Here is a 16743-nt window from a genome sequence, read left to right as displayed (position 1 = left end):
CCTTCCTCTCGTAGCAGTATTGCTCTCCCTTGAAGTCTGATCAGTATCTTTTTCATGTTTCTCTGGGCAGTCTCTCTGAGATAGTGGTCATAGGAACCACATCTAAAACATGTTCCACTCTTCATTCTACATTCACCAAAATGTAATTTATTACAGTGTTTTCACCTAGGTTTGGTGTTTCTAACACTACCCACGCTCACTACAGATGTAGCTTGAGATTTTGGACTGAAGCATCGGGTACCTCTGTCCCTACTAGAATATCCCAAAGAGGTAGTAAAACAATTATGAAACTTCTTTTTTTTCTTCGAGGCTGACTGGTATGACTTTCCCGTAAATCTTTTACTTGAAGTTTTAGCTTCCATATCGGCTTGCTTTTTCTCTTTACTAAGCTCTTTAGCTTTGTATGCTCGATCAACAAGTACAACTAATTATTTCAGCTCTAGAATCCCCACTAACAATTTTATATATTCATTTAAACCCTTTTTGAATCACTTACACATTACGGTCTCAGTCGGGATACATTCTCTAGCATATTTACTTAATCGAACAAATTTCTGTTCATATCCAGATATAGTCATGCGGCCTTGTTTAAGTTTTAGGAATTCTTTACATTTTTTATCAAGGAACCTCTGGTTGATATATTTCTTTCGAAATTCAGTTTGGAAACATTCTCATGTAATCATCTTTTTGGTATAATAGAAATTAAGGTGTTCCACCATCGGTAGGCTGAATCTTTTAACAGAGATACAGCACATTTCAAACATTCATCCGGTGAACAAGACAATTCATCAAGAACTCTGATGATATTTTCTAACCAAAATTCAGCTCTTTCTGGATCATCATCAGTTGTAGCTCTAAACTCTTCAGCACCATATTTACAGATTTTATCAACAAGTGGCTTACCGATTCTAATAAGTTTTGTACTTTTTGGAATATCGGGAACTATTTGAGGAACAGGAGGGGGTGGAGGTTGTTGCACAGCCAGATTTGTTATAAATTTTGTAAACCACTCATTCATCATTTGGAAGAAGGTTTCGTTTGCCTCTCCTCCTCAGCCCTCAAATACGGGCCTTCTACTAATTGAGGCTACTCTTTAAACTGAAACTTGAGTATTGCTCTCAGCTTTTTCAAAATCAACTCGATTGGATGACATTGCTATATTAAAAACATGTTTTAAAATGGTCAGGAGATATCACTCTATCACAAGTTATATAATGGCATGTATAGCTAGACTCGTCTATGCTACATTAGTCTGAGAATCGAATGAATCGTAGCTCTGATACCAATAAATGTAACACCCCTAACCTGTATCTGTTACCAGAACAGGGTTACAGAGCATTATCAGAGTTTATAGATCGTGTAACAGACATTTCATATTATTTAGCATTCAAATTAGAAACCAATCATATTGTCCCTTATAAAAACTCTCAAGGCTCAAAATACATGTTAGAAATATGTCAGAACTAATCCGGGTACTCAGAAAAATTTTCAGAAAACATTAAAATTTTTTAAAGTACAGAGGACACACGCTCGTGTGGCCAGGCTGTGTGTCTCACACAATTAAGAGACACACCTGTGTCTCAGGCCGTGTGGACATTCAAAGTAGGGACACATGGCTGTGTCCCAGCCTGTGTCAAAATATAGGAGCTTACTGACTTGGGTCACACGGCCAAGCCACACGCCTGTGTGCCAGGTTGTGTGAGAAATTTTGAGCATTCTGTTTTGAAATTTTAAAGATGCAAGAGATACAGTCCATGTGCATGGCCGTGTGTCACACACAGCTGAGACACACGACTGTGTCTCTGCTCGTGTGAACGAATTAAGGCCATTTCTAAGTCATATTTCTCACCCAAACTTGCCTTCCACCTATATTAACATTTTAACACATTTACAAGCCAATACAAGACATTTAAATCAAGCCAAAACCAAGTCTTATACATGACATAATACTTCATACAACCAAATATACAAACTTACCCAACTGATCAAATTCACATATATGCATATTTTATCAAATATGTTAACTCAAATTAATCATCAATATGTCAATATGATTTCTAACAATCAACCATTTAAACACACTCCAAACATGTTATAGCCTTATATATACACATCAAAATATATCCATCACAAGCCATTCCAATGGCTAGTTATAACCAAAACATTTGCATGCCAATATTGGCTAATTAACCTATACATGCCATTATAACCAAAGTTAATTTACTAAATATACCAAAATGAGCTGATGGATAGTGTGAGATATCTCTACCAAGCTTCCAACTCAACGAGCTTCCAAATTACCATAAAACAGGGAAATAAAATAGAGTAAGCATTTAATGCTTAGTGAGTTTGTATAACATGAAATTTAACTTACCACTTAATCACAATTATGGTAAACGAACTAAACATGCTCAAATCAAATTGGCCAAATGCCTAAACACATATCCTCATCAAACATGTTAGTTATGTAATTCATATGACAACTCATAATCACAAATGTACATAGTCATCAAGCAAGTTTCATACACATGTATCTCTCATCTCATTTTTCAACATATCAAGTAACATCATTTTCATGTATTTCAGGCATATACGAGAAATAATCCATTTCGTACTCGCATTATTTCATATCAAGATCTTGCCTGTTGAATCATTTAAAATTATCGATGGATATACGGGTAGTACACACTAGGTGTACAAGATTGTAATCCGTCAATTCATATAATATTCGTCAATTCATATTGAGGAATACTCATATGAGCATGTAATCGAAAAGCTCTTTTGAGCCATATAATAGGAAGCCCTTACGAGCCAATTATCAGGAAGCTCATACGAGCCATAAACAGGAAGCTCAAGAGAGCCAATTATCGGGACGCTCATAAGAGTTGTGGTGTGTCTGCAACATATGTAGAATCACAACCAAACTGGGATGTTCATAAGAGCTATTAACGAGAAACTCGTAAGAGCCATATATTAGGAAGCTTAAGAGAGCCAATATTGGGGTGCTCATGAGAGCTATTATGGGGACGCTCTTGTGAGCTATAGTGTGTCCGCAACACATGCAGGACCACAACCAATTTGAGAACCCCGTATCCATCAAATTTCATTTGTTCAAATGGGATTTAATACTTGTCAATCATTTTCGGATATGTGAATAATTTCATATGCATGAAAATAATAAAATCACATACATACAATTCAAGTAACACGTATAAATTCTCAATTTAGTTACACGAACCTACCTCGACAATGTTCGTGTACACAAAATCTACTAATCCGTTACTTTTTCTTTTCCACATCTAACTCAGTTGTTGATCTATTCGGATCTAATTAAGCCAAAACAACTTGCTTGAACTCAACACCTAAAACTAGGGTTTCCATGTCTTTTATTCAAGAAAGATGATAAAATGATGATATTTTGTTTTATTTTATTATTTACCATCTTTTTATCTTTTACTTTCCGATTTCATCCTTTTCTTTTCTTAAATTTCCAATAATGAATCATCACACTTATCTACTAACTCCTCTAAATGGTCTATTTGCCATATAAGGACCTCCAATTTTGAATTCCATAGCTATTTGGTACCTTTAGCTACTAGAATTCAACTTTTGTATTTTACGCAATTTGGTCATTTTTATCAGATTAGACATGAAATCAGTAAAATTTCTTAACAAAATTTTCATACGATAGTTCTATCATAATGCAGACCATGAAATAATATTAAAATAATATTTCTTTCAGATTCAGATTTGTGGTCCTGAAACCACTATTTTAAATTCACTGAAAACGAGCTGTTACAATTTGATATCTTTAGCTACTAGAATTTAACTTTTGCACTTTATATAATTTAGTCCTTTTTATCAAGCTAGGCATGTAAACGGTAAAATTTCTTAACGAATTTTTCATACGATATTTTTATCATACTGTAAACCATAAAATAATATTAAAATAAATTTTCTTCCGACTTTGGATTTGTGGTCCTGAAACCACTGTTCTGATTTCACTGAAAAAGAGATGTTACATTGTTATTCTTAACCCCATGGCTTTTCATCTCAAGCATGTTTAAATTGCCTTGATGAGATGGTCGTCGATTGATATTCTTCATGTTGAGGATGCAAGTGGGCTTAAAGGCATTCATTATAGGCTTGTAGCTCTTACTATTACCAAACAGTAGCTATAAAGAGAATTTCCACCTAGGGATTTTGGCGATAATACTCTATGGGTGATTTTCCAGAACTTGTAAGGGATCATATCTACAACTTTGGTGAGCTAATTGAGAAAAACATGGATTGTATAGTTCACCATAATCAAGACAACCTTGGCCATTCCAACCACTAGGGTTCTACTATTAGGGGAACAAAGTTGGCTAATATTGCTCTCGAATGTATTCTAAGTTTTGGAAGATATCATTCTTAGGAGTAGAAACATGATTTTTTGCTTTTTTTCTCATAGACAATGTCACTTGTTAATATGTAAGATTTATTAGCAAAAGTTTTCACAAGGTTTCAATAGGGGTGAGCGTTTAATTGAATCGAGTGAAAAAAATTCCAGTTAATTGAGTTAAAGAATCATATTTTATCATCCTAACTCGATTTGAATTTTTTCGAGTCGAGTCAAGTGAAATGAAATTTGAGTCAAATCGAATCAAGTCAAATTAAAAAAAATTAAACATGTCAACTTAAAATCTTGTTACAGTAAAACTCATTCCATGATAGAGCACATACCTTTGAAATCATATATATTTGAAAACTTTTTCAAAACTAAATAATAATAATAAAATACATAAACTTGAATCATTAATTAACTTATTTAGCTCCCAAAATTTTTATTCTAGAATTTTTTTTTAAATTTTTTAAATATATATTATAGTATTTTTTTGAAATTTTTATAGTTTTTAAAAATATATAAATTTTGAATTTTAATAATTATTTTGATTTTTTTTTTGTAATTTGTGTTGAGAGAAACCAATTTACTCATTTTCAAAACTTGATAGGGACCAAAAGGGTATTTACACCAATCTGTTATTCGAGTTATTCGAATTGTAAAATTCAACTTGGTTCGAACTTGAAACTTGAATTAGTTTTTCGAGTTGACTTAAATAATTTGAATAAATCGAATATCTTGATTTAATTAACTCGAAATTCGAATTTTTTTTGATTTTTTTCAAATCAAATCGAGTTTTGCCCACCCCTAAATTTCAACATAGTTCGCATCGTAGGGCTGAGAGCTATTAGGAGTTTTCTAGGTGCTTGACGAAGTGTGCATAGAGTTTTTGGTAATAATAAATTCTTGGTCGTATTTGGTGAAGAGGAGAGACTTTTATAAAGAGTTTGGTACTTCATAATAACCCAATCGTTTAAGTCCTATTGGTAATGTGGTATTAATCAAATCAAGGAGTGTCCAAGTTGACTTAGTGCGACCAATCAAGGCAGAGCTCAACTCAAGAGAATTGGTATTGAGAAGTAATAGAGAGATAATCATCAATTTTCGTAAAGGATTCTTTGAGAAATAAAATATCATCGCTAATAAAATATATGAAAGAAGTCGTGATTTTATAAAGATATTACAAGATTTATTTCCTCGTTCTTTCGATTAAAACTTTAATATCTCTAGCCAACCACTCATTCAACCTTATGAACTAAAGCGAATCAATTAAGAAGATGGTGATAAAATTCCTTGATGTGTACACAAATGAATATTGGAGAAGAAAAGGATTGCAATAAAATTTGAATAAATAATTGCAAACACACATGTAATTGTTGATGGAATGTCCATTTCATTTCTACAATGATTAGTAGCCTAACAATAATAATATGATAAGCTCCATTCCTTTCCATCAAACTTGTCTTTTTCTTACACATTTACTTCTATACGTATACATTACGCTAGATTTATCAGTTTCCTTGCCTCATAAGTTACAACAACCCGTACTTAAAACTAGAAATTTATCTATCCCATATTTCTTAAAATTATTTAAATTGTACCGTCCAACATATATTTAAATACAGTATCAACTTGTTAAAACTTTAAGATAATTGTGTTCAAAAGTGAATGATGCATATGTTTAAATTATTTCATCAATGATTAGTAGCCTGATGTAAATTACCATAATTATTGTAGTAAACCTATGTTCCTTTCAATCAAACTTCAATCTTTTTCTTGCATGTTAAGTTACATGCTCTGCCTTTCTGGTCCCCTTCATATTTCCTTTCTTTTTCTTTTTAAATAATAATAGTAGTAATGATGATGATTTTCAGTTCCAATACTCATGCATGCCTCCTCATCATGCAAAGTTCAAAATGTTATAAATAATTTCTATCATCTACAACCTTAAAAGAACCAAAAGGGGACAATTCTGAAGGAAACAGACAGGTTAAAGCTCCGGATTCAGCATCAACAATTGATAGGTTTTAGAGAAACAAAAAATAATAATGATAAAAAAGTTACCAAGTCTATAAGCATTATTACCAACCTTGATCAATGAAAACAATCAATAACAAAATGCTCTCTCCCTCTCTCTCTCACTAATTATTTAACAAAGAATCTTAATCTAGCTAACTACGACACATTCACAACATATGGTACACAATTTCCTTTTCTTCAAGCATTTCCCAAGCTCAAAATTCACAACTGACAAAGTTTCACAGTTCTTTTTTTTTTTTCCTTTGCTTCAAGATATAAAACGTGCTCTTCGTGCAACGCATCTACATAAGACCTCCTGTATATGGATTGTACGTTTGAACCGGCATACCTGAGCTGTAAGGGTGTACAGGGGCTCCATAATTGCCGAATGGATTTGAAGGCTGCTGTTGTGGGGCGGCCGCCATCATCATCTGCTGCTGCTGTTGCTGCTGCTGGAACATAAAAGCCTGCTGCTGATTGGCCATTGCTGCCATCTGGACTGAATGTGGAGCAGCAACCATGTTGGAGGCATAAAAGGGGTCATGCATCGGTTGTTGCATCATAGCACCAGACATGGGAGCTGCTTCCCATGGATTATAGCTAACGTTCTGGTTGCTTCTTCTGATTGCATCGTCATATAGGCTGTCCAGTGTAAGCTTATCGAGTCCTCCAGCCTTTTAATTAATACAATTAAAATAGTGTCAGTGAGATGTGCATGCATACCACGTTATGTGTTGTTACCAATGAATGAAGCAGACATGTTTATAATCCTGAACAAAACATTATGAGGTACCCTTCTAATATAGCACACAATTTGAGAGGTTCATATGAGGAGATAATCAAAGTACCAGTTTGCTAGCGGCAGTGGCGTTTTCGTTTGAGCTTGGAGCAGTGACAAGTGCTAATTCCCAGCTTGTATTACCATTTGCTGGAATAGGAGCGGCAGCAGCAGTTGTTTGCTCGGCTGGAATACCATGGGAAACATAAGCACATTTCCCAACAAGAAATAAACCATTGAAGCACAATTGGTTCAACTTAAAACGATATAAGAGAAATCGCTTGGGAGCTTATAAATTCAAAGATGTAATAAAAATTTGAAACCATTCATATTAGTGTTATGTGGTTAAAACCAGTAGAAAAGTGAGTTGTTAAAGTCTTATGCTGTCTGTAATTGAATTATCAAAAAGGAACGAATTTTCACTTACCAACAGGAACAATAGCCAATGCCAAGGCATTCTTCTCGTCTAATTCTGAAGCAACTGGGACAGGATCATTTAAACCCTAGCAAAAAAAACAAAAGAGCATCCAAATGAAACTGGTTAGAAAAAAAAACATATGAACTGCCAATTTCTCTTATAAAACTATAGTAGGTAGCAAGAACAAAAAGAGACTACAAAGTTCATCATTAAACTAGAAAAAATGATGTGCCAAGTTCTCATATAACAATATAGTCAGTAACAAGAAAAGAAAAAAGACTGGAAGTTACCAACAAATCAGGAGGTTCAACAGTAGGCTCTTCCACTTTCTCCACTTTTTCTGGTTCAGGAGGAGGAGGTGATGGTGAACGTTTCTCCTGCTCCTCTGGGGTTTTCTTGTACTCAATGGCCAACACTTCCTTGGGTTTGTCAGCCTGCTAGTTCGAAAATAAAAAGTATTAACAGCAATACTTGCAAACTTTAGTAAAACAAACAGAAAGTAGTAACACTTCAAACAGGACTTTTATATAAATAGTCACAACGTATATCATAGAGATGGTAATAGACTACAATATATGAGAAATAACTCAATGGATGGAAGAATGAACATTGGTTGATCCTCATATTTTATTTACTTTTTAAATGTAATTGTCTAGATCTGCACAAATGGGTGAATCATCATTCATTCAAGGAAATGGGCAAACATCACTTTCTTGGCTTACTTTTCATAACTAAAAATCAGATTGCTTTACTTTCCACAAATCAATCAAATAAAACTATTTTTATAAATTCATAAACTATTCAGGATGATGTTTACAAATACATACATATCTTATATCACAAAGGCATAGAAATATATAAAATGAAATAAATTATCTTGTTGTTCAAACAAAAACCAATTCCACAGAATTTCAAGACCTGATCTTTGCGAACTGCAGAAGACCGTGCAGCTTCTCTTACATACTCTTCCATGGCTTGTAGAAACGATGAAGGAGGCTTCAGCATAGACACCAAAAGAAAATCAGTTTTATGATGACATGTGACTAGAATTCAAGGACAAGCAAATCAGTTTCAGAAGGCACCAAAGGTGGAGGATCCTAACCTGCTCTATCTTAATAAACCTTTCTCCACGCCCTACATCCAGACTTTTACATACTTCGTAAAATTCTGAAAGCCTCTCTGCCTGAAAACAGAAAGTGTTAAATTCCTCCAGAGTTTGAAATCCACCTCATTCACAAAAGGAGACGACTTTTGCAAATACTGGCACAGCAATTTACCTGTTGCCCAGATCTCCGGTATATGTCCAAAGCCTTCAAAGCATCAGGACGTTGCATCTCAAAGAACTGTCATTGTTCAGATCATCAAATACACATGGTTCACTAAATAGAAAAGCAGCTTATTTAGATTAAGACCAAAGCTTACCTTGTCTACAAGATTGACTGTACCATCACTTATAGCTTGATAAATTTTGATACTTTCGGAAGCAACCTGTTTGAAATGACAAAAGGACAAAAAGAAGAAAATGTCATCTCCAAATTCACTCTACAAATATGGAGAGTGGTAGTATGTTTAAAAAGTAACATACCATTGAAAGTGCCAACCGGATAACAAAATTATGAACAGCTGCACCTTGTGGCTGCACAAAATATCAGTTAATACTCCCACTAAATAAAGCAAACAAAAAATTGGAGGTACAACGAAATATGCAATTAACACAAGAAGACACCATTTCCCAAGCCATATCCATGTATACAAGAGGCATTAAATACTCACCAGACAGCCAAGAACACGAAAAAGAAGTTGTTGCAAAGCTGGCAGCTGCTCGAGCAACTCTGCAGTGTCTAAATCTTCGGTTCTCTGCAAGAAGATTTAATCTATGAATATGCCATACAGTTCAGTTTCTATAAAATTAAAGAGCCTACCAGATACATAGTTACAATTCTAACAAGATAATGACAAAAATAAGGTGTTCACAGGGTAGTTTCAGTTAGTCAAACTTGAAGCCCAGTTACAGACGTGCAATCGAGCTTTTTGGCACTAAAAGCTAGAGGATATTACAAAGGGATGCAGGACGGAAGTTTTGAAACTTAATGCAATTTTTTATATGATAGGTTAAAAAACCATATGTGGTACCATGGAATGAAGCATGAAAAAAGTAGAAGTGCCATACCAAATACTACCTATGATGTTGCAGAAAAGCCATTACAAAAATGGTAACAAAATGCCTCTCAAATGAAAATTGTAAGAGATAAAATTAAAAGGAAGTAGAATAAAGAACAAAGATTATGCATAAGCTTCTTACTGGGCGGTCCATCTCAATATCATACTTCAAGACACGAAAACATTCCAGCCTCTCCTCCAAGAATAAGGCATAAGTGCGAACCCAGGCAGAGTAATCCCAAGCTGTGCAGCAGATGGTTAAGGATTTCATAAACAAGGAACTACAAATTTATTAAAATTAATAGCATGGATTCTCAGAAGAGAAGTTAAGGTACCGTTTGGACTGGAATCATCCTTGAAATGAGACATGTTAAGCATATGGTTTCTACTTCTTCCATAATTAATGAGTTCTTCATGAAATGTGGGATCCACTTCCCTCAGAGCACGATGAATGACTATTAGAGTTTTCAATGCAACCTAAATGCCAAACAAAATTCAGTCAACCAAATTTCACCAACATCCATGAATTAAAATATAATCGTTAATGATTGCAGAGATCGGGTTCCCGATCAAACTAACCAAATTTCATTGAAGCTCAACAATATTCTTCATATTCCAATCACCATCAAGTTAATAAAGAATCCATAAATAGATCATCTCTCTTATGTTTTCATATTCAAAATGGTAACCTAAGTCCCAAGTTTTGAATGTACAACTCCCTTGATAAAAGATGTAAGTGAAACTTGCAATTCCAGCAAGTTTCTGGCATATGATGCAATCAAAATTTTACTAGTCAGAATTTTATTCTTTAAAACAATGAAGGCATAGAGCATGAAAATTATATAAATCGCATCAAAGAATATGAACCATTCAAAGTTAAATTTACCTTAATATAGATTCTATCATAATTAGGCACCTTAGTCTAGGTGCTAGAAAATTGCAGCAGATCATATATTTCTATCAAGCACAAAATTGATGCTCAGCTTCTTCAGAACTGAAACCTTTGCTTGTCTTCAGTTTCTTTTCAGTACAAGAAACATCCCGAAATTTTAAATGTGAAATGTAACATGATGGAAGAGATGGGATTGTTGATGAATCAGACGGTCCCTTGGTACATATTACAAGTTCAATACTGATGGTCGTAGATAACTTTAAATACTTTTTAAAGCTTATAGAAAGCATTAATATACTCGTTTGGGCACACACACACAAACACATAACAGATATCTTAGTAGTTAATTAATACTTCCTCTCTAACGGTATAGCCAGAATTTTATTTTTTCAGTAACTCATGTTATAACTCATATTGGCAATATAAACATACCGCCCAATTATGTGTCCTTGATAACCGCCTTGCAAGAGCATGGATGCAATAGGCAACATCAGCCCGAGGCCTAGTAGCTGAAATGGCGGCGAAAATTGCTGCAGAAAGGGAAGAGAGCAAATCTTATATATATAAGTCATCTATAAAGTGCTCTTTCTATGAGCAGATCAAAACTTGAATTAAATAATGTCATCACCATCCACCTCAGAAAGGATAAAAAAATGCAAAACAAAAACCCAGTACACACCTCTAATGTTTTTCTCCCTTGCTGGGCGTTCATAATGATTTGTGGCCTTTACTATAGCAATATCCAATTCCTGCAAAATGCAAAAATCCAAAATCAAAGGATCACCCATAGTTGAAATAACCATCTTGATGGTTATTGTTACTAAAATCCACCTTATAATCACTATTGACTTTAGCCAACGAAACGGTGGTGGTATCTTTGATGGCTCCGAGTGCTTTCCTCAAGCTATTTTGTGTGCCTCCGCCAGACATTCTACCTTCCTCTCAATCAAAAAATTCTAACCAAAAAATATATATTTAAACAACATTACTCCCCTTCATAGAACATAAATTTTACTTGAACCATGCAATAAAGTTCATCTTAGAACATCAAATATAAATATTACTTCCTAGATCATTAAAAACATAGACTTTATCCTCAACTCTTGACATTTGCAAAACACCAATTAAGATCTAATCATACCAATAAGCACAATTTGAGAAATTCCCATCACAAACAAAAGCATACACTCAAATATGGAAATTAAGAAATTCAAACAAATCCCCAGCAAAAGTTCACTTCTGATGCCATAAAAAGAAACCATACCACACAATAATAAAAACAACCAATCAAAACGAAACCCAGAAAGCGAAAGAAGAAAAAAAATACATAAAAACGAAAATGAAGCTGAAAAGCTTCAAAATTCAATCAAACGAAAAGTACCCACCTTTGACTTACTACCAAAAAAAAATCTAACCAAAGAAAAATGAAAAAGAAAAAGAAAAAGAGAGAAGACAATCGATCAACAAGTCTAGAGTTATCACAATATAAAGCAGAATATATTGAAGAAAAAAAGAGATCAAGGAGCTTAATAAAAAGTTTTACCAGATGCTGAAACAGAGAGAAAAATTGGTGGGTGGAATTTTGGTCTTCTAGAGACAGCAAAGAAAAGTCGAACAAATAATGAGCTGAGTTTCTGCTGTATTTGGTTGGGTCGTCGGCGTCGCTATTTTTTTATTCTTTTTAATTTTCTTTTTAAATTTTGGAATTTGTTAATATTTAATTCTTTTTCTTTTTCTTTTTTTTTCTAGATTTTTGGGTTTTTTTTTTCTATGATCTGTCAGAAAATACGGCATTGTAAGAAATTGTACAGCCGAATTGGTTAGTAAATATTATGCCGGGTTTTCTTACTCTACATTCGCTCCCATTACCATGTGCTGCGCCCGCTTCCCAATTTTCTTTTTCTTGCTATTGCAAATGTATGTCGGATTTTAGGGTAGAATATTAAAATAGTAATTTTTTTTTTACTTCAGATTACATTTTAGTTATTTATATTTAAAATGTTATATTTTAATCACTTACGTTAATATGTTGTAATATTTTAGTCACTAAGCCGTTAATTGTTGTTAACGGTGTAATGTTAAGCTGACATGGCACGTTAATTTATTATTTCAAAAAAATTTAAGTTAAATTATACAATTGATACCCATATTTTTTTTATTTTAAGCAATTTAATTTTTACTTTTATGTTCTTTTAACTTTTTTTTTCTTTTTTTCCATTCTCTTCTGCTTCTTTCTCTGCTTTCCTCTCTTCTTCATCTTTTTTTAACCTAGATTTTTTTATGTTTTCCATTTGATAAAATTTTTGTATGTTCATGAAAAAAGGAAAGGCAAAAGCAAAAAACTAAAATAAAACTTGCTTCGCATATTTTCACATTATAATTACAAATCCTCATCGTCCATCATTGCTTTAATAAGCCAATTTGGATCTCTCAATAACCAAGTCTACAAACTCGCCTCATTCGAAGACCTCGTCAGTCGTAACTTATGATAGTCCACACTCAACAAAGTTTCTTGAGCTCGTTCCCTTAGCCTCCTAACCAACCCCCACGACCACCTTATCTATCTTACCTACAACATTCTCGCCCTCTCAGAATTACATTGTTTTACGGATTCTTCAAACAAGCTCTACACTCTCAATGACTAAAATGACCAAAATACGAAACTGGCCTTCAACTTTACCCAAACTAGTTTTGTTCCATGCTCTCTTTCCCTCTTTGGTTCATCCATGCTCGGCTACTAATCAAGCTTGCTTGGAAATATCCAAGAAGGTTTAAATCAATTTTATCATTTACTTAATTTTATTTGTTAGTAAATAAAAGAAAAAGAAATGATTAATCTACACGATTCTGTAAAAGTTTGGAAATGAAAAAAAATTATTTTGAATATAAGGAATTCAATTTATGTTTTGATTTGATTAAGGATATAATTTTTTATATTGGTTAGTTAGATCCAATTTTAGTTTCAAAATTAGGTTATATTTAAATTGAGATTTGATTAAGAATTATTGATATTCGATTTTGAGTGAAATTCAATTTAGGAATCATGTGAAAGAAACAAAGAAAAAGATAAAAAAATTTAAATTGTTCAAAAAAAAGCATAAGGACTAGTTTTAATAAATGGAAAACATAGAAAAACTATGTTAAAATAAATAAAGAATGGAGAAAATAGAGGGAGAAAATAATGAAAAAAAGAAGAAGAGGAAATTTCAAAGAACATAAAAGAAAAAAATTAAATTGCTCAAAACAAAAAAAACATATAGGGACTAATTGTATAATTTAACCTAAAATTTCCATTTGGAATAATTATTTAATATGCCACGTCAGCTTATCGTTACACCGTTATTATTTAACATGCCATGCCATGCCATGCCATGCCAGCTTATCATTACACCGTTAATCGCAATTAAAACTCAGTAACTAAAATGTTACAACATGATAACATAAGTGACTAAAATTTAATATTTCAAATATAAATGACTAAAATGTAATCTGAGACAAACAAAAAAAACTATTTTCATAGCTTACCTTAATTTTAAATAATTAAATTATGGTACACTAATTAAAAATTTTCATATAAAAATTATATTTAAATTTTTAAATTTCATTAAGTATTGGTGTTTTTATGAATTGAATTAATTTTTATAAATTTTATTTAAAAATATAAAACGATAAAAATCATCATAATATTTATTATTTTATAAAGAAAATTTAAATAAATTATCAATAAAATTAATATCCAGTTTAACCATGACACTCATATATTTAAAAAGTTTATCATCTGAAATTAAATTTTTTTTATCATTTGAGTTAAATTAATTTAAAAAAAATTATATACATGTTTTATATGCCCACAATATATTTGCTTAAAAAATATATATGCTTTAATTTTATTTTTATTCTATTTTTATAAATTTTATAATATATATGAAATAAGTTTAATTGATGCATTTTTATATTGTAAAAAAATATTTAATATGAAAAATATCAAAAGGATTATGTGGTAAAAGAATTATAGTAATTAAGTATGTATGATTTTTTAATTATAATTAATTATATATTATTTTACTAACATGTTTAAATAATTAGGGAGAATTTACCAATGATAATAATGATTATATGTTTAATGTTAGAGATTGAATAGTCAACAAATATGTAACGCTAGAATAATTAAATAAAATTGTATAAAATATTTATTTTTATTGTTAATCCCCATTGTTCACAATCTAAGTATAGAATTAATCATGTCGGGTGGTATTTAGAATTCAGACATAGTCTAAATATTTAGAAAGAAATTCACTTCCGCTTCTTTTTCTTCCAACCATTGGTTAGATAAGATATTTATTAACATATTACCTACTATAATTTTATTTTAAATTTTATTATTTGTTTTATTCTCAAATATTATAGATATTTTTTATAACAAAGAGTATAAAACAACATATCAATAAGAATAAACAACCAAATGCAAGAAACACTAATTACATTTACATCATAATCAGAACATGATAAAATCAACATTAGGAGAAGCTGAAACTGAATTAATAGAAAATATTTGGGTTATGTTATTGTATTTGAAAAAAAAGTTTGATTCAGTTGATAATTAAAAAATTTTACATTTCAAATAATTTAGTTAATGGTAAATCAGTTCAGGTATTAACTGAACTGACTATTTGAACACTCCTATCATGTATAAAAAAATTATTGAATTAACCGAAATTTAGATATATATTTTTTCTTTTGGCTAAAATAAATATAAAACATATAAAAATACATTGACAATGTTCATTCTTTTAAATAGTTTTGAAAACTTTAAACGGATGTGAAAGCAACAAAAAAGACATTAGAAATACCACATAAGTCTTGAAAGTTAACAACCAAATGTTATAATATATATATATAACATATATTATTTATTTCAATTAATTGGTTAATTTGTTTAATTGTTTCAAACTAAATTACTCGATAATTGAATTCAAAAAATTATTAACTGACCTCTAACTAAACTAAATTCGACCACTGATCAATTAATTCGATTTTAACCAAACTGTGAATACCTCTAATATATTATATTAATTGCAAATATATATGTAAAGAAAATATGGAAAGACATGATGGTATCAATAATTATAGAATCCATAAAAAAAAAGCAATATAACAAATATTTTATTTGTATTTAAAAATAAGTAAAATTTAAGAATTTATTAAGATTCTTAAAGCCTAAGGTTGAGGATAGTTTGTTTTGGGAATGTAGTGGATATCTTTTTCTCTTGATTTTGATATTTTTGTTCTAAATTAGTTTTGAAAGAAAGCATTGGTTTCGAAAATTTATAGCTTTTCTTTTTTAAAGTTAATAGAAGAGTGAGGTGAACCATAATTGTCTTTTACAACAAGAAGTCGCTTAGAAACAAGAAAATCTAATGCTGCCAGCTATGCCTAGTTGAACGACAACGCACCGGCTTTTTTTTTTTATTCTTTTAAATCTTATTTTACCATTTTTATTTCCTTCTTTTTTGCATTATTTTAAGTTTGGAAGATGATTTTGTATTTGTTTTTATCAAATTTCTTTTCGACTTTCCTTATATTTTATTTTACTTTTACAATTTAATCCATTTGCTTTTATTTTTAAGAGTTTAGTTTTTTTATTTTTCAAATCTCAAAAATTAAGTCTAATAGTTAGTTCTGTTAAAATTTTTTTCTTATTTTTTGGCTAATACTTTAGAATAAAAAAACATTCACTTAATGGTCACATAATAAAAAATAATATTTGTAATGAAATTGAATTTAACCAAAAAAGTTAATAGTAATTATAAATTGTACTTTCAATTTTAAATAATAAAAAAAGAATAACTAAATTCCTTTTCTTAAGGAAAAATAGTGACTAAATTCCTTAAAACAAAAATAGAGGTTTAAAATCCAAATATACAAATAGTACATGAACTTGGAGCATATTTTAACCAAATCTTGTTTTATACAATGCCTCCTCTCTAAACTTTTAAATAGGAGAAAAATACGTGCTTAAGCACACTTAAACTTATATCCTCTTAGTTGTTATATGAAATTTATAATCTAGTTAGAAATTGTTATACCTATAC

The 16743-nt window shown here is 31.2% G+C and overlaps 1 protein-coding gene across 1 annotated transcript; it reads right to left on the bottom strand.

Moving 5' to 3' along the window:
- Positions 1-6433: 6433 nt before the first annotated feature.
- LOC107962584 (putative clathrin assembly protein At5g35200) lies at positions 6434-12427 on the bottom strand. Its single transcript, XM_016899031.2, has 16 exons — positions 12195-12427; positions 11483-11607; positions 11331-11400; positions 11084-11181; positions 10095-10236; positions 9902-10002; positions 9373-9456; positions 9185-9235; positions 9022-9087; positions 8877-8942; positions 8702-8782; positions 8518-8595; positions 7890-8033; positions 7609-7684; positions 7252-7367; positions 6434-7077 (listed from the first exon to the last, which is right to left on the bottom strand). Exons 2-16 carry the CDS (start codon positions 11579-11581, stop codon positions 6706-6708), a joined length of 1644 nt encoding a protein of 547 aa, XP_016754520.2. The 5' UTR covers positions 11582-11607; positions 12195-12427; the 3' UTR covers positions 6434-6705.
- Between the last annotated feature and the right edge of the window lie 4316 nt (positions 12428-16743).

The sequence above is a fragment of the Gossypium hirsutum genome, chromosome A06 (genome assembly GCF_007990345.1).
Source record: "Gossypium hirsutum isolate 1008001.06 chromosome A06, Gossypium_hirsutum_v2.1, whole genome shotgun sequence".
NCBI classification, from domain to species: Eukaryota; Viridiplantae; Streptophyta; class Magnoliopsida; order Malvales; family Malvaceae; genus Gossypium; species Gossypium hirsutum.
Note: the sequence above shows the minus strand (reverse complement) of the source record. Positions and strands in the feature narration are given on the sequence as shown.

Bases quoted from the DNA above. Each gene is read 5' to 3' on its own strand.
- LOC107962584 (XM_016899031.2), bottom strand. From the start codon at position 11,581: ATGTCTGGCGGAGGCACACAAAATAGCTTGAGGAAAGCACTCGGAGCC. The intron at 10,003-10,094 runs GTACCTTAACTT...TCTGCTGCACAG, and splicing joins GGATGATTCCAGTCCAAACG to CTTGGGATTACTCTGCCTGG. The intron at 8,034-8,517 runs GTCTTGAAATTC...TCGAACTAGCAG, and splicing joins CTGCAGTTCGCAAAGATCAG to GCTGACAAACCCAAGGAAGT.